This window comes from Melanotaenia boesemani, chromosome 13 (assembly GCF_017639745.1).
Source record: "Melanotaenia boesemani isolate fMelBoe1 chromosome 13, fMelBoe1.pri, whole genome shotgun sequence".
Classification (NCBI taxonomy): Eukaryota; Metazoa; Chordata; class Actinopteri; order Atheriniformes; family Melanotaeniidae; genus Melanotaenia; species Melanotaenia boesemani.
This window is the reverse complement of record NC_055694.1, coordinates 10433857-10456830: the sequence shown is the minus strand read 5'-3', so window position 1 is coordinate 10456830 and position 22974 is coordinate 10433857. Positions and strand designations below refer to the sequence as shown.

General features: G+C 38.0%; 1 protein-coding gene across 2 annotated transcripts in view; it reads right to left on the bottom strand.

Moving 5' to 3' along the window:
* Nucleotides 1-22974, bottom strand: part of LOC121651488 (cadherin-4-like) — a 266985-nt gene that overhangs the window by 31416 nt on the left and 212595 nt on the right. For both annotated transcript variants that reach the window (XM_042003725.1, XM_042003726.1), the window contains 3 exons: nt 8602-8757; nt 3651-3795; nt 701-873 (listed from right to left, as the gene is read on the bottom strand). In XM_042003725.1, the coding sequence (XP_041859659.1) occupies nt 701-873; nt 3651-3795; nt 8602-8757 (474 nt within the window). The remainder of the gene's footprint in view (nt 1-700; nt 874-3650; nt 3796-8601; nt 8758-22974) is intronic.

The window sequence follows — 22974 nt, the reverse complement described above, 5'->3', positions numbered from 1 at the left end:
TTGTTCCATCATCATGGTAATACTCCATCTACCCATCCCTGTTTTTGTTCTCTTGCCTCCCTTAGTTTCCTCTTTCCCTCCATAGCTTCTGTATTATCAAGTGAAGATGTGATTATATGGGCTTTTGTGTTTGTCTGACAGGTGTCAAGGGCATTCTATCTCAGATATTTCCACTCTATCTCTAACACAAACACACACATGCATGCATGTACACAGCTCAACATGAGCAGCCCACTGCAGCATGATGTGTTGTTAATAGGTCTGTCACAAGTGACAGTTTGGGAGGATGATCTGTCTCACAGATTTCTTTGCAAAGTTGTCAGTGGCACATCCATGTTGCGAAAATAAACACATTTGGATCTTGTCACAACTTTTATAAACAAGGTGACCGCAGACAATTTACTGTACAAAAAAAAAAAAAAAAAAGAAAAGTTGTTGATGTTTATATGTGTGGTGGAAAGGGGGGCGGGGGAAGTGTTGTGACAACACAAAACATCTGAAAGGCACATTTCAGAGTGTCATCAGAGTAAACAATGCTGTTAGAAACAGTATTGCATAAAGGGGAAATAAAGGTGTACCTTTTGTCCACTAATGGCTTTGAGCTCACTGAATGGGGTTAGTAGATTTTAACACCACCTACTGTCACATCCAACCCACTTATATCCACATTTGTGAAGTGAAAAGAAATGGAAAGACTAACCTCTCGATCAAGTCCTGGTGCCACCGTGACAATATCCCCAGTTTCGCTATTGATGGTAAACATGTTAGGGATGGGGCTGTGTGGAGTCTGGGACAAGATCCGATATCGGACCATTCCATTAGCTGTGGTGTTGTCATCGGCATCAAATGCTGACACATGCATCACATAAGTTCCTGACAAGGAAAAGAATATCTGTCAGCATTTATCTCCACAGGCAGTTAAACATGATCAAACACAGAAGTTATCTCCTATTTCCATGAAAAGTAATAGAAAACAGCTTTACTATTCCAACACTTTTTGCTGCTATTGCTTCACAGTGTCTGGTATGAGCAGTAGCTCAAGAAGGCAAATAACAGCTAATGTAAGTAAGTAAAATTTTATACATACAGCACCTTTCAAGATAGAAATTATGAAGCTCTTCACAGTAAAATCCAAGAACCATAAAAATATAAAAACATAATAACAAAAGCTAAACAAAAAAAGTTTAAAAAAATATGGATTTTCAGCTGCCTTTTAAAAGCAATCATTGAGTCCATGGATCTCAGGCTCAGAGGAATGAAGTTCAGAAGAGTGGGAGCCACTGTTGCAAAGGCCAATAAAGGCCAGGAATTAACGGGCTATTTAGTCTGTAACGCTTACCTTTGAGGCTTTTTCAGCAAAGGTTTTATGTAATTACAATCTATTGTTTATTTGCTACCTAATAATAAATTACACTGACCTTACACAAGTTTCCTTATTCAAGGAAACACACCAGTTTGGTAAATAATAATGGCATAATCTAAAAGAAGTGTAATCAACTGTAATTCTGGCCCATTTTTATAACTACATAACTGTTAGTTTATCAACATTTACAGAATACATTTCAAGCCTGATTACACTCTGACTAGAAGCAAAAAAAGTGTATTTTTGCTGCTTTAACAGGAAGGCCGAGCCACAGTCAACAGGAGGAAATAAGTTCCTGCTGCAGTTACGCAATGTAGCAATGTGGCACCATCCCAAAGGACTGTGCTGATGTGTGACACTCATTATTGCTTTAAATCTTATACGTTGTGAAACAGTTTAAAAAATAATGTTATTTCCAAATGACTTCTTTGCTCTCATAACAGAGGCATTCACCATAACCCGCTACATGTGCAGACTTTTTCTCTGGTCCTAGCTGCCCTTCCTAAAATGTGTCTTGCAGAAAGCCATGAGGGTAAACATCTCCCACTAGCTAATTAAATTGAGTAACAGTTCACTGTTACCAAACCGGATACCGGATACATTCCTTTTTCTTAAGATTCAAAGAACATGTGGTTGCATGGCAAATGACAACTACACCCATTTTTTAAAAACAGCAAGAAATATATTGCTGTAATCTCTGGCTGTTTTAACATAATTGAAGGGCATGAAATCACAAGGACATGAGCAGAGTCAATCTTTTAGAACTGCTGTCAGTCATCTTGAAATTAATGTGTGATAACACACACAAATGAATCAAAATGAGGAAGTAGCTCATACATCTTCCTGTCCGTTTGTCGATTCAATAAACAGCAGCAGGAAGTAATTATTTGTTAAACACAGCAGACACATGCTGTTTAAATCCAGGCATGTTGCTTATCCACTTTTTGTTTAAATATGACTTTATTTGCCTAATGCATACACAGATCTGTTGTGGGGAAAAAGCCCCAAACCTTCCATGAATGCTCCATTTGTTTGCTTTCCAACTTCGGCACACTGATAAAACTCTGTGGGATCACTCCCTATCACCCAATCTCTCCATCTCTTTCTTCCACTCCCATAGTTGATTCTAATTGCCAGAGATAGTGATATCATGCCAGTGACAGCCCCTGTCCGAGGATAATTGTAACCGCAGCTCCCATTTCAAACTTCATTACATTTCAAAGCAACATTTGTCAATGACTCGGCCAGAGGGAGCACTCTAAAGCCCTCTCAGTGAGACGAGGGGAAAAAAGCGGTTATGAACAGAGGGAGGGAGGGAGAGAGAGTGATAGAGGACAGATTCTATGTTTGGTTTGAGTTCAAGTAGAGTGACGATCAGTTCTCCAACCAATATTTATTTATTTTTTTCTGGAGATGGAAGGATACAGAAAAAAAGATGAAGAATCACAATGTGTCACACATCACTGGGGTAATTTCATTAAGCTGCACTCTTAGGGGGTTTAATGTGGACCCTTTGTATGGGCATCCTAAGCTGTGCCTGACAGGATTACGTTCCTATAATGACTCTTTAATTTGCAAACTAATTCAAGTCTGTAATTGGCCTTCCACTGAAACCACTGGAGCTCTAAATTCTAAAAGTCTCTTTTCTATGACTATTGTTCAGTTGAATGTCATGCATGCCACAGAGGCTTGTGTGCTGTGTGGGGCAGGGCCGAGGGAGAGGTTGCCGCAGCTGAAGAGGAACGAAAAACAGAAAACAGAAAATGAGGAACAAGAAAAAAAGCATAAAAGTTAGGAAAGGAAATGAGCACCTGGACACCTCTTGCGATTGTCCCTGGTGCTCTAAACACTGGCTCATCAGGCTCATGCTCACAAAAGCTTGCACACAGAGAGCTCATCTCTGTGATTCTTCTGCTCTGAGGTTAGAAATAAAATGACCCAGTGGTGTTACACTGTGGTACATTTAATCCTCAAACACTTCTCCAGCATGAGCACCTTCTTTGGTTTATGGCTATTGTACCAGGCTAAATGAAAAGCCCCAGTAGGAGACAGATTCTCCACCTGTCTGCTAAATCAAGGGGAATGGAAAAAAATATCTCTTCCATCCAAGATTCACTTGTGTGGTCACACTTAACTTTACCACTCTTCCCTTTTGTACAAGCCACTCTTTATTCTGCTCATGTCTCCACATGTCTTAACTTTTTCCTAACTAATACATCTCTTTTAAAACTGCTCCTGTTTCACAGTCCCTTTATTGTTTTGTCCATCTGTCCAGTGTTGTCTTTACCTGGTTTTGAGCCTTCATCCACGGAACCATTGTAGACCTGGTTTTTGAACTCAGGTCTGTTGTCATTCATGTCAATGACGAAGATGTACAGATCAATGGGGTTCTCAACCTGGTTCCCATTCATGTCCACAGCATGGGCTCGCAGCTGGGAGAAAAACACAGGAAAAAAAAAAAGAAGAAAGTTATAAACAGATTTGAAAAAAATGTTAGTTGTTGCTTGTTTCTCGAAACACTTGCCAGTTTTGGATCACTGCTTTGAGCTATTTGACATGTTGATGCTGAGATCAGGACTCACTGGGGCTGCAGGACTCTTTATCCTTCTTGCTGTGAACATTTCTTCATGACTCTTCATGTATGTTTCGATTTGTTTTGACACATGGTGAATTGGGATCGTCACATACCTTCCTAAATATATTGTATATTCAGAGCCAATATTGTGTGGGTTCAAGGCAGGGCTGACACATTGGAGCATGGGAAAAGGACACACTGGGGTGACCTTGGTTGTAGGACGTTGGATGGAAGTCCTTGGGGCAATTCGGGCTGTCAGTCTCACTGTCCACTCAATCTGATTGGGATCTTGGAAGTTTGAAAGTCAGATCAATGGACAATTTTGTGATACAGAGGGGCTACTTGTCCTCCTGAGGGAGGCTCCCACTGATGAGGTGTGAGGTTACCTTGGGGGATGTATACTTGATCTGCAACAACATTTAAATTAAAGTACATGATGTATTAACACTCAAATGAATCTCAGAACCGAATGTTTCCTCCCAGACTACTACAACCCTTTTCTTAACCTCAAGTTGAGATAAAATTTACCCTGTCAGGGGTTTAATGTTGTGGTTGTTCGAGATATAATACAGAATTCATTTTCTGTCAGGTTGAAAAGCCCCAACAGTCTCCCCTGACAAAACAAAGTAAGAAACAACATAAATAAACCATCAACAACCTGAAGGCAAGAGTTTTTCTCAACATACCCCAAGTCAAACAAAATAAATAAATAATAATAATAAAAAAACATTTCTGTTTGTGCAGCCAGAGCAAATCTTCATTACGGAAATAAAATGTGTAACAACTACGAACAGATTTCCAAAATCTTAACATCAGATTTATTGACAGAAAATTCAAGATACGCCTCTTGCAGAGAAATTGTTTTTACAATGTGCTCTTTTTCCCGACTTCTTATCTCTTTTACCAAGTCTCCAGAAGTTTTTACGTCTGTCGGAATCAAACAAGAAAGTCCGTATTTCAGTAGAGGATGACTTGGTTGTAAAAGCATGTTGTCTGTTTCAAAAATTCAACGTTGGCTCCCTGTCCAACATTCTGTCTGCTTTCTCAAATTCAACTCAGCTGCGCTCGGATCAATGAAATCACAACTAGGATTTCTCACAAAGTTTGGACATAACATTATTACTAGAATAATATTCTGCAAAATGCATAATTTTTACTTTTCAGCTCATGCAGTCTGGAAGGAGCAAAAAACCAACTAAATAAAACAAATCAAACCAGAGAAAATGTACATCTAAGACTTTTTGTTTCTTCTCTTCTATACAAAAAGGTCAAACTAACAGACTGAAGGGGGCATCTCAACATAAACACATTGATTCCTTCTAAAAGTGTTTTGATTCACTTGACCTTACTTTGAATGTTTAATCCCTGAGTGTGATGTATTAGTGATATTTCTGTATTTCTGTCACCTTCAAGCACTGGAGAGGTTTAGTCAAAAAATAAAAAGGAAAAATAAAAGAAAAATGCCATCTACATCCCAACAACATAACCTGCTAAATATTTATTCTGTAAACACATAATGAATCAATATCAGATGAAGGACTATTGATATTACAAATGATTACAAATTTATATTTTAGGAGAAGGAAAAGTGACAGGACTACAAGAAACTTGAGAAAAAATGCTGAGAATGGACAGGAAATGAGAATATTACATGTATGGAGTTTTGCTTTAAGTGTACTCTGAAAGGAAAATGCTACCTGGTCAGTGCAGGGGCACAAGAGCCAGATAAATGGAATAAAAGAAATGAAAAGAAAACAGAACAAAGTAATATTCTCCTCACTGAGGTGAAGATCCTCTCCTTTCCAGCAGCTTCCTCTCTGCACTTCCCACAAAATGGCGTCTTCAGGTCTTGTTGAGGTTAATTTGACTTTACTTTTTTTCCACTGCATTGTCTGATCTGTCCTGCACTCAATAACCACGTGCTGGCATTGCATATCTCTATGCTGTAGCAGGCTGGGAGCCAGACCCCTTATCTTAACCTATCCTCGTCCCTCCATACTGCATGAGCCCACATCCTAATTCAATAACAGCAGGAGTCAGAGATTACCGCCATGTTTAAAGAATGTAAAATGTAATTCTGAGTCCACATTAAAGTTATTATCTTGAAAGGCAGGCGGGGTGGTAGTGGGGGGAATAAACTATATGAGGCAGTGCTCTGCATTTGGCGAGAGGCAGCATCCTGATATAGATAACGGCAGAATCAGACGCTTCAAGGTTTGTTTCCTCATAAGAATGCATCTCGTCGCGTGGCCGGTTTTGAATTTCAGAGTGCTTATTCTTTTGAAATAAAAAGTACTCGAGCGTAACTTTGTTCTGTCCTTGTATTAAATATGAAGTAAGCCAAAGAAAGACCAAAGACCCAAACTTTGTGTGCTGCAGCTTCCTAGATAACGATGGTCGATAAAGAAGACCATCTCACTTTGAAGATTTTTGGAGCAGTGACTGCTTAACTGCCTTGTGAAGCTCTAACAGCATCTAGTTTGAAATACTTAGAATGAAGTGCAACACTTTTCTTCATTTGTTTACACACACATCTCTACCTTGTCTCATCTGGTTTTCTTTACTTTGTACACCTGAACTCACACTTTCAACCACGATGAAAAGGTAACATTAAGCAAGAATTCCCTCTTCCAAACAAATGGCCTCATCGATTGCAGTTTCTCTTGGATGTAAATCTGCTCACCTACCACTGAAAGGTTAGACCTGCCACTTTACCAGGACTATAACTCTGATGAAAGTGACCATTAAAAAACAAAGACAGAGGCAGAAACAGAAACAGAAAAGATCAATGGCTGCATGCTAAAGCAAGTTGCTGTAATCCAGGAGATGATTTACTTATTACAGCCGCTGAGGAGGTAATGTGATTCCTTCAGTTTGTTAGCTTGTCTAATTGCTCTGAAAGTTAAGGTGCATGAAAACTTAACCCAAGATGGGTAAAACAAAAAGGCCTAAACTGATTAATTTCCACTGCGAATCCTGGATTTAGCTCCATGTTTCTTTTTTAATCAACAATAGCAGCACAGTCTTGTGTTGAGAGGTAGTAACAGGTAATCTGGCTGTGTTTGAAGGTAAACCAGCACCTCAAAGATTCATTAACGCAGAGTTTATTATTCAAAATAGTGACCTGACACTCAGATTTCTTATTAACGCTCAGGTTTTCTCATGTCCTTATCATGAAAAAAAAAACAAAAAACAAAAATAAAAAAAAACTCTGGAATCTGAGTTTTTGATCCCTTAGATAGAAGAGACTTTCATGTCCAGCGCAGCTAATATGAATAAATTCAGTCACATTTATCTTCGTTTATATTTGACAGCATGCATGATAACCACAAAAAGTTATTTTCAGTTGAGCTTTGATATATACTCAAGTATGGAAAAGCTCATTTAATATTTAGCAACACTTTTATTTAACAATAATGAAAAAGTGGTAGACTTATATCAAATAAAATCTATTCTGACTTGATAGAAGTCATGGCACAAAATGCTTTGGAAGCAACTGCAAATGAAACATAGGTTTGGTATATTTTACTTACAGTATTCTCAAGTATTCTCTTAAAATATATACATTCCCAACCTCATTTGTCTCCAAGAGAATGCTGTTTTGAGATTATTATCCCGCTTAAGATTATCACACAAATTTCGTTGTTAAAGAACTAAGTGTTTTTACAAAGCCCACTTTTTTGGAACATTGCTCAGTTATCAGAGAGAAAAACTAACAACTCCCCACTTTTTTAAATATGCAGTGTTAAATGTGAATCAAACATGGTAATATGGTGAGCAGGAATAACTTTTAAACATATTCAAGCCAATGGTTCCAGCTTGGTGCTAGTATTTACTTTAGGCAAACCTAAGCTAAGCTAACTCATTGTTAGATAGACCTAGCTTAATGTTCAGATATGACTGATATAAAATGTCTTATGTAAAACTCAGGAGAAAGTGAATGGGGGCATCACAAATGTAAAACTATTTCTATTCATAGAGATTGAACAAATTTTCACAGGTCAGAAAGACAGCAAATAATATACTGATTAGCTAGGATGGTAAAACCAGCTGGTGTGCTGTATGGTGGCCAGTATATTGACAACCAGCTTTGATGCCATGAACCAGCACATACAGGAAGTGCTTGATCAGGTTGGAATTTGGGAAGTTTGCTAAGGGAATCAACACACTGAACTCTTTTTTGTGTTACTTGAACCATTCCTGACTAATTTTTGTGCTGTGGCTTGATGCATTTTTCTTTCTGGAGGACCCTCTGTTGTGGACTGCTATTGTCCTGCAGCTGTACTGGAACAATAATTTTGTGGGCAGTGCATGCCAAAATAACATCCGGTTTCCAAGATCCAAGGCCTTCCAGCATAACACTGCATTGTAAGAAAAGATCACAATACCTGTGACTAGTTATGGTGATGGATGTGTATACATGGTTGTTTATGTACACACTTCTTACCACTTGAGTAAGAGGTGGGTACTATTTTTCCTCTACCGTGTTTTTCCATCATATGCACCTATTCCCACTTCAGCAGATGATAATGTGATGGATTGTGAGTTTAATGACCTCATTCTCTAACTCACATCAATGCTTTTCATGCAGTGTTGCTGCACCTGTAAGAGTAAAGATATAAACAGGACATTTCATCAACTGTACCTCCTGAAAAGTACTTACATGATAAGAGGAACGATGCTCGCGATCCAGAGGTTTGGTGACAAACATCTTTCCAAGCACAGGGTCAATATTAAACACCTCATTGGGTGGTTGATCCGCTCCCACGCCAGTAATGCTGTAGCGGATTGAGATGTCTTGGTCCTGGTCTGAACGAATCTGCATCACAAACAAAGAGGAACACTCAATCAAATGGGTGAAGAAAATTTCACAATGCAAGGCTGCACAGTTTTATCTCTTATTGTTTTTTATCTCTACTTTCTGTTTTGTCAGCAACGCTAAAGAAAATTTCCACAGCATACCAATGGCTTTTTTTCTGCAATACAACCTATGAAGTGTTTATTATTCAAGTTGGAGTTTGTGATTTACAGCACTGGAGTTTTGTAACTTTTGTTTAGTAAAACTTTATTTTATCTACAGGACACATACACAAGCACACAAGCATACACACATAGTTGAATTTTCAAAACTCTAGAGGACATTAGACACATAGCCGTTCCTCAGCCATAAACAATTCTTGGTTAAACCTAATCCTCACTGAGCATTACACCAAGTCTTCTCCGTATAATGTATGATTTACATCACTGTTTGTGCTTCCATAAATATTGATATGTGTACATATCTTCATCCCCACAACATAAGTAATACAAATATCCACACATACTTATCACAATTTGGCATTTCTGGCCTCTGCACACTCAAAGATTTCATTAGTGGTGCTGGAGGGAGCAGTATTCTGTATGGCAGGACTGGACTGCTTTAAAAGAAAACTCAATACTGTGGGTTGAGCGAAATGAAATCAACGTACATTTCCTGCTCAACCTGACAGGTAGAGTAGTTGAGTATAAGACATAAGGGAGCCATACCGGGACTGCTGACATGTTGTGAACAAAAATGTCAATCACAGTATAGGAAAGTGACCCAATGAGCTTGCGACTTGCTTAATTAGAACAGGAAACATACAAAAAGTTAAATAAATCTCAAATAACGGTGCAGACAAAAAGCAAATGATATAATTACTGTGACACATGGGAAGCAATGTTCTGTTGAAGGATAGGCCTCCGTTTTTGGTCCACCTTTCCTTGTCATGCAGAAAACTAATAGGTGCATTAAGTGCACCATGTTGCCCTGTGATTGGTTCTAAAGTGCTGTGTAATTAGGGCTTATTTGGCTGGGTTATTAAGTCTAGTGCCCAAATAGAGTCCAAACCTCCAAGCATTCCATTTCCATCCATTAACTATATGACAACCCATGAAATCAACTGGTGGATCAAAATGACTCAATCATACACTTATTCTAGTATGCAGCCACTTACTTTACAGATACACACACATGCACACCTACACAAAGAGGAATAGGCAGTTTTTTTTTTTTCTTCTAATCAATGAGCTGAGTGCACCAGAGGAGTAAGACTGTCCAAAGTTGTCTCCATCTTTCACCACTCGAAACCAATTTAGCCACACTTTTGACACACCAGGAATTCTGCCCTGCTGAGAAAATAGCTGAAGGAACTAACAAGGACGAGGAAAGGACATACGGTATTAGGCAGGTGTCATGTGGGCTCTTCTAACCGATGGAGTAAAAGCTTGTCACTATTACCGAAGGGGTTGGTATCTTCCTTCCAATCCTGTTCTTCAGCTCCAACGTTATTATTAACTTTCTGTTACAGTCGTTGAATCAAGGTGTGTCTTTTTAATCAAACAAAGGGGATCAGTTTGACACAACTTTCCTCCATAAGGAGGAGTTGTCACAGTTTCTGCTATATCTGAATGTGTGCATTTCCCTGGAGATGAGGGGGGCAGAATGTCATCATGCTTTGCACAAATTTTACTGGATTATTGCTGACAGCTATGATAATTAATGAGCTCCAAGCATCGAGTGCTATTTCTTCAAAGTTGCTCTGGTCATTAAACACTAACAAACTTGCAATTTTGAGATATATTCAGATAGCAGCTTTGTTGAACTCTTCGTACTTACACGTCATTACACTGCAGCACAGCAACACCTATACCCCTCACAGTGCACTGCCAAATGCAAGTAGCTGTTACTTATCCAACTGTGTCAGTTTCTTCTTCCCCTCTCCTTTCCCTCATTTCCACTCCTTCCTTCTCCACTCATCTATCCCCTCCATGTGCTCTCCGATCACTCCTTCTCTTCCCTTCAGGTCTCAGTGGGGACAGAAGCCATGCATGAAAAATGAAATTACTTCAATCCTTTGGCCTTGGCAGTGGCATATAAATCCTCACCAGTTAGAAAGTGATAGCTCTCCGTAATTCCATTTGGGTTTTCCCCACCCCCCTGATTTTCCACCCATTTTCAAGTTGTCCTGCTAGAGGTGGAGGGGATTCAGCTGCATGTTCCCACAGTCATTCCAGCCAATTAGCTCTACCTCCCACAATGTTCACATGCACAACTTTAGGATTGCTGAGGGATGCCATCAGAATCCTTATCCTGATGTGTTTGTGATTGTGCAAGGATGCATGAGTGTACAAACATGCACTCAATCATGCATTATTGTTCTCTCCAGTACACAAAGATCTTGTTTGTGAAAAGAAATCATTTAAACATGTTTAGACAAGAAAATTGTTTTAGCTAAAATTCTTCCACAAAGCTTGCTTGGACAGTTCAGAGTCCATAACAAACAAAGCTGAAACAAAGTGCTGCTGCCTTGATGATTAGTAACGAATGTAATGAATCTCATGTGTATAGCATTAATTTTTCCAGTAATGGACGTGGAGAAAATGAACCAGCAAGTTCTTGTTGCGTGTTATCAGTCCCCTTCTTGAATCACAAAATATTGTGACAGGCAGGATGTCACTTCAATAACAGACAGTTCTCCTTCCCTTTTTGTCATTTTCACTTCAGAAAGGAAGAGAACTGGTTGAAAAAAGTCCAAGATGAGATAAGCACAAAGAGCTTCTCATAACTACATAAGTGCTTTGTATTTTCTTTAATGAAAAGATGCAAAGTCTTTCTCTCTTGCTCGCCTTATTGCACTATCTTGTACCTCACAGGAGCACACAAAACACAAACACACACACACACACACACACACACACACCCACGCACACACCCACACACACACAAAACACAAACACACACACACACACACACACACACACACACACACACACACACACACACACACACACACACACACACACACACACACACACACACACACACATTGTGTCTATTAAAGGAAATAAATTACAAAGGAATTAATTTTCCAGTGTGGCAACAATAATAATCAAAAGCTGTTTTTTCTTTGTCTTTATCTCACGCTCCTCTGATTTTGCCTTTATTGTCATGACAGTTTGTATTCACACAAGTCTGCCGGAAAAGAGAGAGAGAGAGAGAGAGAGAGAGAGAGAGAGAGAGAGAGAGAGAGAGAGAGAGAGAGAATGGACACAGAGCAGTCATCTACTGAGAGTCATGACTGTATCATCAGGCGTCAGAACCCAGACGCTGTCTAAATGACCCATTTGTCGATGGATCAAAGCTATTCCCTTCATTACTGACAACTTGTCTGGTTCTTAAGGAGATCTTATCAGTGAGCTTAGCTCTCCTCTCCCAGGCAAATCTGAATCAAACGAGAAATTATCATGCCACCGGGTCTTCGGGGAAAACAGACACGAGGAGATGAAGAGAGGAAGATGAATAACACAGACATGCTTTCACTGCAGCCACATGATGTGCACAGGAATTAATTGTTACTTGAGTTTAATGTTAACTAACAATTTAGTATCCAACTACGTCCTCTGTCTGTTAGTGCACACATTTAATATCACATATGATAATTTCACAATACAAAAAACTGCAAACTGAAATTAAAGGTTATATTAAGGTGTTCTACAAACAGCTGTAAAATATTTACAAAGATAAAAGCATATGTAGTGGTTGTGTAAAATACACAGTGGTGTATATGGATATATTGCAAATCAATATCCCTGAGCAATGTAGGCCAGTGTACAAGCTCTCTAAACATGCACAACTCCATAAACATGCACCATGTGCACAATTATAATGTTAAATAATTTGCTCATTTAGATGAGTGTCCGATAAATGAGGTTGTGGCCGAAGTGGTTAATATCTACCACTAAGTTGTCCATTATTATCCAGTATTTGTATAAACTCAGGAAATAGGCCAGAAAATTGATTTTCCTGACAAAGAAAAGTTAAAATTTAAAAAGTATATTTAATAGAAATGCAAAACTTTAGAACTAGCTGATCTTTATCACACTTCTGGTGCAAATGGTTATCTGGGTTGCACAAAACATGCAAGTTAACCAGGAACTCGATATCATCCAACGCCACCATGTTTCAGAACTGTAGCCTAACTGGAGTGTTGATAAGAACACGGTGTCAAGTTTTAAAAACGTGGTCGATAAAAGAAGGCTGAAACCCGATCTAACACGCTCAGCTAAATAAGAGACACTAGCTGAAGTGTTAAGAGTGGGCCATGAAACACCTAAAAGCAGATGGATGGGCTTGTGGCTGCATCCCTAATGGACTCAGAGTACAAGCAGCAAGGTGGAGAAGGTGCTGATGTGGGCTGATAGTATTAAGGATGAATGTGCTGGATGTTGTTATACTAAAGATGGAGCGAGACTGAGACACTTTTAAACCTGTGGTTATTTTCTGGAAAATACTTTTCTCAGATGTACTGAAGAAACAAATTTTCATTAAAAAGTCTGTAGCATTTAATGAATATTTGTATGATAACGACTCACGGCATGCAACTAAACACTCTACTGCTTGGTTTGACAGCAAAGGTATCAATGATGGCAGAAAAATGACTCCGCTCTCACCTTACTTAAATCCTACTGAGGACGTTTGGGCCCCTCTGAAATGTCATATTTACAAAGACGGAAGACAAGAAATCTGTTTGAAGAGAATTAGGAGGCTGTGGTTGCTGCTTCAGCAAAAGGGGATCAAAGACGAATCATGAAACTGACAGACAGCAAACATGTAGAGCTCATGGTGACTTAAAGACAAGACAAGTTATACTTTTAATTTAGTTCCATTCTATAATTTCTAATTAAATTAATATCATATTCAAAGTCAGTTTCCTAGAATGAAGGGGCAGAAAGACTGAATTTTGCTTTAACAATAATGATGGATGTTCTTTTAAGGGGCCCTATCATCCCTTTAAATCTGTGCACAATGGTTTATTCCACACCTGCACTGGTCAGTTGAACCAGTTACACACAGAGTGCAGCCAGAAAGCCAGCAGAGAAAGTCATGTATTTCCCAAAGAAAGTGAAATTTGGATACCAGAAAAGGAGAGGAAAAAAACCTAGGGTAAGACAACGAAGTGAGATGCAGCAGCTTCTATTTCATTTCTTAGAGAAGAGAGGTGAGCAGCACCTGAACTAACACGCGGTTTGCAATGATATCATCAGAGGTGTCTGGATACAAATAGGTTAGGATTCATTTAGGGACATTTAATTTAATCAGGATATAGTTGATGTCAATGAATTCCTTGGGATTTCAAGACTGTGGAGATGTCACGGGCATCATGTTATCTGAAAAAACTGAATGCGCCAGACTCCAGAGTCTATCATGTTAATAACAAATGATCTACCATCATTTTTAGATTAATCCAATAAAACAGGAGAATTTTCCAATATTAATTAAGCAACTTTAAGGCCATAATGAATGATGAATAAGTAGTCTGATTATATTCCCTACTGTTGGTGCTCTTGAGTAAGATTTAATACCTTGTAAAAAAATTATATTGAAATAAGGTGTCTCATAATTACTGAATTACTTCATTCGGTGCATTAATTAGAAAAGAAGGGAGTGACATCAGAAAGCTGTCCAGCCTGCATGTTACAAGATACAGAGTAGAAGATGTTTACAGGCAGACATGAGGCTCAATGCTAATCGTATATATTGTAGCTATCATGTAAATTGAGCCTTTCGGTACCACTGTAACATTGCAATGTAGCAGTATAAGCAAAGACTGACATCATTAACCACATGCTCCCCAGTTTCAGACACAGCAGCAGGTCCATCATTATATCCAGATGATCACTGAGGACGTGAAATGAGGTGAGCTAATGGAGGCAGAAATGTTTTTCAGTTTACAATCAATCACATGTAGCTGATTCAAAAGAAAGAATCTCATTAACACTTACATCACATTTTATTCTAATGTATGTTATGATATAAGCATGTTATAAGATAATCTTGTATCTATCTAGCTTGCATGTGGCATGTCTTCCTGGTGGCAGAGAGAGAACGATAGAAGATGTAAGTGTGTATCATCTTTGTCTTACACCATGGGAAAAGTATGTGTGAGAAATATTGATCAAGTCCACTTAGGGGCCCACCAAAATAGTTTGTACACAGGGCCCAGAATTTCATCCTACACCCCTGGGTTCAACAATAACCACATGAATCTTATGGTAAACTGTTTTATACTCATACAAAAGCACTCAAAACTCCTGAAAACACAGGTGAGCTGGTGAAAAACTTGCATAAAGCCTGAAAGAAGATCAGAGCTTAATCAATGTCCAAAGAGAGTAAAGAGAAGAGTACTGTAGATATTGATCACTTCTTTTAAACGAACTGAAAGTTTGGGAGAAAATGGATTTATAGCACAAGCTGTTTAATAAAAAAAATTTCATTTTGTTTAGATAATCTTGTTTACTTAAACATACTGTACTTTTCTGCACCTACTGGTTTAATTCTAGTCTACATTTAAAAAAACAGACGTGTTTTGTTCTTTCAAATTCATACCACCATGAGACTGGAAAAATTCTCCAACATCACTAAGATCTGCAATCTGCAACCTCCTTTCCAAGACTACTTTGTGTGTGTGTGTGTGTGTGTGTGTTAGCATTATTGCTTATAACAGATGGTGATTTGGGATGGTGGGGGAGCTCTATTGTGCATGTCCTTGTTGATTTACAATGTTTTCTGCCAATGGATGTTTCATGATCTTCATTATTCTTCATTATTATTCATAACTCTGTTGACTAAATCTTGTGTATCTGGGGATCATCTTAAAAAGAGTTAGATTCTGCATCTTGAGTGATTTGATCCTCTAATTAAATACATTTTTGGAAAGTGATATCATGCCATACTACAGCATTACTATGTTTTCACCAAATTTGAGCTGTTGTGTTGGATTAATCTTCAGAAAGTTGAACTGGTCTCTAGTTGGGGGCTGATCTCATAAAGCTCCACACACCAATAAGCCCAAAGTTAGTTTATGAAATATGTTTACTTACTACATGTTCTCATATTACTGTATTGGTAAAATTGTTTTAGGTGTCTGGGCTCTCCTGTTTTGTCTCTTACCTCTATGAGAATACTATCACTGCACTTGTTTACCTCAGTACTTACGCTTTTCAGCCCACAGCAACAGATTAGGAGAGAAGCCACTGAAGTAATGAAAAGGAAGAAACTCTGGGCCTAAGTACACAATTTAAAATTAAATTTGCAATGTTTGCAGACACTGATAAAGCCAAAACACTCAATATGTTTGCAGATGACAGGAAATAAAAGGCATATTTAATGAAAAGCAGGTTTAGTTTGTTGTCCACCTGAATTCCCAGATATTTGTCATCCTTAATCTCTTCTTCCAAGATGGAAATAGTACTTTGCTATCCCGTTCCTTCAAAAATCCACAAGCATCTCTTGTATTTTTGAAGATAATAGGAGTCAGAGTTGTACTGTTAGGCTTGGCTAACCCGAACACATTGCATATTGGTTGTTTTTCCTGCAAGTCAGCCTTGGTTTTCTTATTCTGAACATGGGTGTGTTTATGTAAATGGCACTGAACTAAGATGACCAATCACAATCATACATGCTAGAAAGCAACACAGCTACTGCAGACAATGCAGGACTTGGAATGCTGACTATGTGAAAGTAGAACATAAGGCACAAGTAGATCTGTCAGTAGTTGTACATTGCATTATATTAATGTGCTGCGAGTGTTGCTATTATTAATTAATACAAATAATACATTCTAATTCCAAATCCTTAAACGTCTTTGGCCAAAAACTTGAGTAAAAAGTACATAAGTATTTCTATCTGTTGACGTATCTCTGATGCTTCCCAGTAAAAGTCAAACAATCAGTCTTAGACTCCAATCAGATTGGGAAAGAGACCCTTTCACTGTCTAAAGACCGATACTTTTTTCTTTTCTTTTTGAATTTTTTTTTAATGAATTAGTCAAAAGGTAGTGCTCTTATGTGTTGATCACTTATCTTAACAAAATAGTCTGGTAAGAAGTGAACCAGCTTTGTGACACTGAAAACACAGAGTTGAACCTGAAGTTTCTTCAATAACCTTGGCAGAGCAGATGTAATCGTCAAGCCACAAAGTCTGCACAAGGACGAACGAGGGGTGATCGGCTGAACCAGTTAAATGCTGTGCATGGGTTTTTGTGAGAGAAACACTGAGGCTGACATACATTCCTGTTATTCGCATGACAACACTCTAATATATAAAATGACCATGGTCTGAGCAGGAATAATTCAAGATAACACCATTTTACAGGTTGACATGTAAGAACATGTTAGGACAATGCTTTGGTTTTTCTCAGTTAGCTGTAGGCTGTATCATTACTTGATTCTGGTTAGAAATCAAACTTACTTGATCATGGTTAGGAATAAAATACATTCTTTATACAATGGAGCTGTCATGGATGATATTTTTAACCCACACATGCAGGTAGTCTTACAAGCACTAAAGGCAGCGGTTTCTTTTAACGTACTTGAAGTTCATGTTTTACTCAATGAACATATGCCTCATGGGCACATCTTGTGGAGCAAAGTCCCAGAGAAACGATCTTTGCGGCTTCTTTTAGAAGTTGTTTATTCTGTTCTGGCCTCCCTCTGTCTTGGATGTTAGGGATTCTGTGGATTTTTGTCTCTTCTTGTGTGTCCTTGTTTTGCCATCCCCTCTGTGTATTTGTCCCTTCTCACCTTCCTGTGTGAATGGTGTTTGAGTTTTGCTTGTGTTTTTGTGTAATTTGTCCTCATTCCAGGTCTCTGTGGTGGAGAGAAGGTCATATGGATCAGGCCCCATCTGTTTGGCAAAGGGATGGGTTCGCTTAGGATCAGCTAGCTTCCAAGTAGATAAAATACCCGGATTTGTTGAGCTCCATGCCCAGTGAATCCCGCAGTGAGTTGCTCATTCATGTTTTCTGTTAGTGAAAGTCTTTTTGGCCTCTCTCTTGGATAATGGAGGCATATACATTCTGTACTGTACATGTGGCATCTCCACAAAAATGTTGCTTACAAATATGGATGACAAGTCCATTGTTTAAATATTTATCTGCTGACTTGCATTAAAAAGCAAAAACTTTGCTGGGTTTTGGTAACTTGCTGTGCTTGTTCTATGTCCCCGGTCTCAGCCCAGCACCCTGTACTCTGTTACAAGTTTGATTCAGTGACCTGTAGTAGTGTGAGTTTATATTCAGCTAATGTTAAATGCATTGTGCACAGAAAACATCAGATTTTTTTCCAACAGAAAACCACTGAATGACAAAATAGAACCAATCAAAATTTAACATGTGAAATAAAACCAGCAGACTGGAGCTGCATTATAACCACCAGAGAGGAGAAAGTACTGTTATCTCTCACAGCAAAAGAAAAATAATGAACAGGGTTAATGAACAATGTTACAGAACACACACAATATACTACAAATGGCAAACACCTCTTCACCACTGTGGAAGGTTTATGCTTTTGACAGATAACTATTATAATTTATGTTGCTGTCAAAGTCATGCAAGTAGTAATTACTGTCTAAACTGTACTTACTAATGTGCGCTATTGATGTGACATAAAAAGAAATCCCAGGGTTGAAATTTGATTGATCAGTGTTTATTCCTAGTAAAAAAAATACACTAAAGAAACAAACAAACAAAACAAAACTGGATTTAGAATACCAGTGTTTAACATTCTTAAGATCTAAGAATAAGACATGACTTTGTCTATAATCTTACTTTCCTGACTGAAAATGTAAAACTGCTGAGCCTGCATGTTCTGCAGTCCATTGCTTCTCTTTCCTTGTGTTGGATGTCTAGCCTGTTCTACATATGCAAAAGCCTTTTAGGGTAAACTTATAATTTGTAATATCAGGCCATTTTGTTGATAGATGAGGTGAATGTGTCGCATCAAGATGGATAATGTAATTAAATTCACATCCACTCAGTTTAAATTTCCCATTTATCTGTTATTTTTACAAGCAGTAAGTCTCTTTGACTAAAAGGAAGTCATTAAATACCTAATTCTGTCTGACTTGGGCAGTAAGCATTACTCAGCATATTGACATCTTGCATCATTTTAACCACATTCATACAGCTAGTTATTCATTTCAGATCTTTATTTATGCTATAGTATAGTTAAAATATATCTTTTCCAAGTTAAAATCTTATTTCAAGAAAATTCCTTTATTTATGGTACTTACTGATCTTAGGTAAGAAAGCTTTCTGATCCTAAGCAACACATTACATGTTTAGATAAAAAATTATACAACATGGAAAAACATATTGTTCCTATTTTTCCCATATTTGAAAATGCAAGAAAAATTTAACACAATTCTCCAGGTTAGCATATAAAGAAAACTTTAAATACTAAATGCAAACTATAGCAATCTTATGGGAGTGTGTGGTCAAAATTTGTGTTCTAAAAACTGTTGTCATTGTTTGAGTCTGTGATTTGTGGAAAGATGCATGTACAATATATGTACATGAATAAAGAAGGTGGGGTTGCTTCTGGTTCAACAACACTGATGTAGCAGTGTGTGTGTGTGCGTGTGTATTGTTTCCTCCATGGCTATCCTGCCCTCACAATGACAGTGGCAGCAAGCTATGGGCAGGAATTATATAAAGCTGGCATGTTTTGACAGAGATGAGAAGAATTACAGCACAGGTTAAGAGAACATCACTTCGGAAGTCTATCAGTGAAAAGCATTACAGACTATATAATTTGGGCTTAAACTAATATCATGGTACTGAGTAGACTGAGCAATGCCCTACTGACTGCAATGATTTTACTTAAATTGTTCAAACCATTTGTTGTTCACATAAAGCAAGGCGATGATGATAAGCTGACCTTTGGTTGGTTTAAAACAAAGGTTGAGAAGCAATTAAAATAGAGAAAATCTGTGCCAGTTTAAGTGATGATAACGTGATGAAGGTAAGTGGCTTCACACCTAAAGGAGACAACAGAGATGTTGTGCTTCCACTGCAGCCAACAAGGGCACATGGCACAAGTCTGTTCCAAGAAATATCAAGGACAAAGACAGTGGTGCAGCTTCTGCAAGAGATCAGGTAACAAAGATATCCACTCCAGATGGCTAACGTGGATGACCACACTTTTGTGCCCCCTATGAGCAATTATCTTTGCAAGTACAGAAAGTATAAATGGCTGACTTCGGTGCAACCTCACGCATTATCACAGACATGGAAAAGTTTGAAGTTTGATGAAACTCTCCAACTGAAAGAATACTTCCTAGAGCTGGCTGATGGATTTTCTGTAAGTACACACAAGCATTTACTGATGATTACTTGTGTGATATTTGTCTACTCTTTGAAGAAAGCAAATGACACAGTTGAAGTCACTGAAAAGTTCATTGCAGCCCATAATGGGAAGTTTGAGTAGATCAGATCAACTGTATTGAGTTGAAGCACAATTCTTTCAGTCCCTGTTACATAAGAATGCCATCACACATGACACATCGACCTTTCTCAAAAAAAAAATACTGAAGAATTCTGTCTGAAATGGCAAGGTGCATGCTGATGGAGAGTAAAACTACTTGTGGAGCTATGGACATATGTTGTGATGACTGCTGCCATGATTTGCAAGAAGGTGTTTAAAAGAAAACAAAAAACATATGGAGCCCATACTACATATCAGGAAGAATTAGACCTTTAAAAGTAAAAAAAAGCAGAAAAAGAAATGTTTGAGCTAAGGTGTGACAAGACAAAACAATGACAAAAACAGCCCCTCATACGTCATCTACTATCCAGATACATGGAAGGTCCTGAAACACCGGCTAGTCAAGGTCGTCACTAAGAAAGTAGTGATGAACTAAGCCAGAGGTGATTGATGATTAATCTTTCAGGGAGAGATGTTCCTCCATCATGTCATAATCCAAGCTGCCAATCAGATTCCAAAAGTGACACAAAGGGCTAAATTTGAACCCATAGCAAACAAAAAAACCACACGGAAACACAAGAAGCAGAAAGTAAGAGTGTACGTTCCTCTAAAAGAAAGACAAACGCTCCTTCATAATCAAAGGAATGTTGGGCTGAAAGTGAAGACTATATGTAAATTAATGCTGACTACTCTTATTGGCTGATATGTAACACATCACAAAGAGGCCATGACTTTTTTGAGTCAGAGAAATGGGCAAATGCTATGAAGGAAGAAATTGAATCTTTAAAAGAAAATGATGCATTTACACTTACCACACTGCCAGAAGGCAAAAATCCAGTGGGAGGTAAGTGGGTTTTTACAATGAAGATGGGACTGAGACATACAAGGTAAAAGGCATAATGTGACAAAAGGCTACAGACAAGTTGCTGGAATAGACTATAATGAGACATTTTTACCAACTGCAAGCATGGTATCTGTACAGAGTTTAATGCAAATGGAAACACAGTGTGACTTAGACCTACACCGGATGGATGGTAAACCTGCTTATTTACATGCTTATATTTTTGTAAAGTGTATATTGAGCAACCTCAAGGATAAGAAGTGAAGTCAGACAAGAGAAAAACTAATATACAAAGTGAAGAAGTCATTGTATGATTTAAATCAGTCAGGATGCAATGGGAATAAAAGGTTTCATGATCATTTTTAGTGAAAATGGTTTGGTGGAAAATCTAGCAGATATCTAGAAAGCTGAAAATAAGAGAAGACTTTTGACTATATGGGTTGATGACCTAAGTATTGAAGCATGTGGAAACAATTCACTAAAAGAAATGCTAAAAGCTAAGTTTAAGATGAAAGATGTTGTTCTTTTATAAATCTGTATTTTGAGGAAAGATGCACGGACAGTGTGAATGAAGAGAAGAGCTAAATAATCCAGCTATTCTGCCATAATGGTGACAGTGCCAACAAAACTGAAACTTATAAATAATATATATCAAAAAGGGCATTTTCCCTCATGTCTACTCTCATTTTCTGGTGTTTGAGCTTATCATTTGTCGCTCTTTGTCACTTCTGTTTTCCCACGCTGTCAAACTCATCTCATTCCTTATTCTGTCTACACAGCTCTGGTCCAATGGTCTTTGTTGCCTGATACATTTCAAGCCAATCAGTCAGATCCACATTTTTAAAAACTGTCTTCTATTTTGTTATTAACCCCCCGGAGTGACTTTCATTCAACATGTCTCCTCCCGATCTCAAAACTCTTCTTGACACCGGAACAGGTGTATTTACCACCTCCTATCTTAGCTCATCCACTATCACTGTCTACAGTCTGCTGGTAGAGAGTGTAGACATTCATTGCACTGCCCTGATGAGATGATATATCAGAGTATAATCACAGCTATTAAAAGAAACTGTTTCAAATACAACTTTTATGCATCAATAAATTTTGTTACATCTTTCAATTGATTTTTTTCTTATTGATTTGCAGTTATAACCATAGAAATTATCCATGTGTTGGTAGCACAGATCCATGTGGAAGCTGCTTTAGATTAAAAAGTTTTATGTTTATTCTCTCCTTAAACTTTGCAGATAATAATATTGTATTAATCTTTACAGGCACAACATGAGCTCTAAGCCCTTCTGTCTGAGTCATTTCAGTCCAAGTAAATTCAGATAGTTATATTTAGCCAAACAAAAGCCAAGGCCACATAAAATGGATTAGTTTCTGACTTTCACTCTCCACAGGGTATAGTTTCAAATCATGTACATGGCAGATGTAAAGCGCAACTTTAAAGTTCATAACAATTTTATTTTCATTTATTATTCATTCCTAAAATGCCCTTATGCAGAACAAAACAACACATAAACAAGAAGTGTGTGAGTGTGGTAGTAACACAAAAACAAACAAACTAGTCTTACTGTTATTTCCAGATAATAATGCAAACATAAACCACACTGACCAGTTACTTGTCTACAAAAGCAATCTGATGTCTCTTCAGACACAATGAAATACAAGGTAATTTAAGTACATTATGAAGAAGAGCCCTTGCAGAGATCTCTTGCAGCTTTGTGTTTTATGTCGTGCAGAAAGCTTCAAATGACTGATAGGTTACTTCAGTCATGTTGAAACATGAGGTGTGAAGAAGACACCTCGTGTCTCATGTATCCAAAAAAAGCAAAAGTGTCATGAAATTCATCAAATGTGAGTGTAGCTGCTTTGATTTGGAACATCAAGAAAGTTGCCAGAATAAAA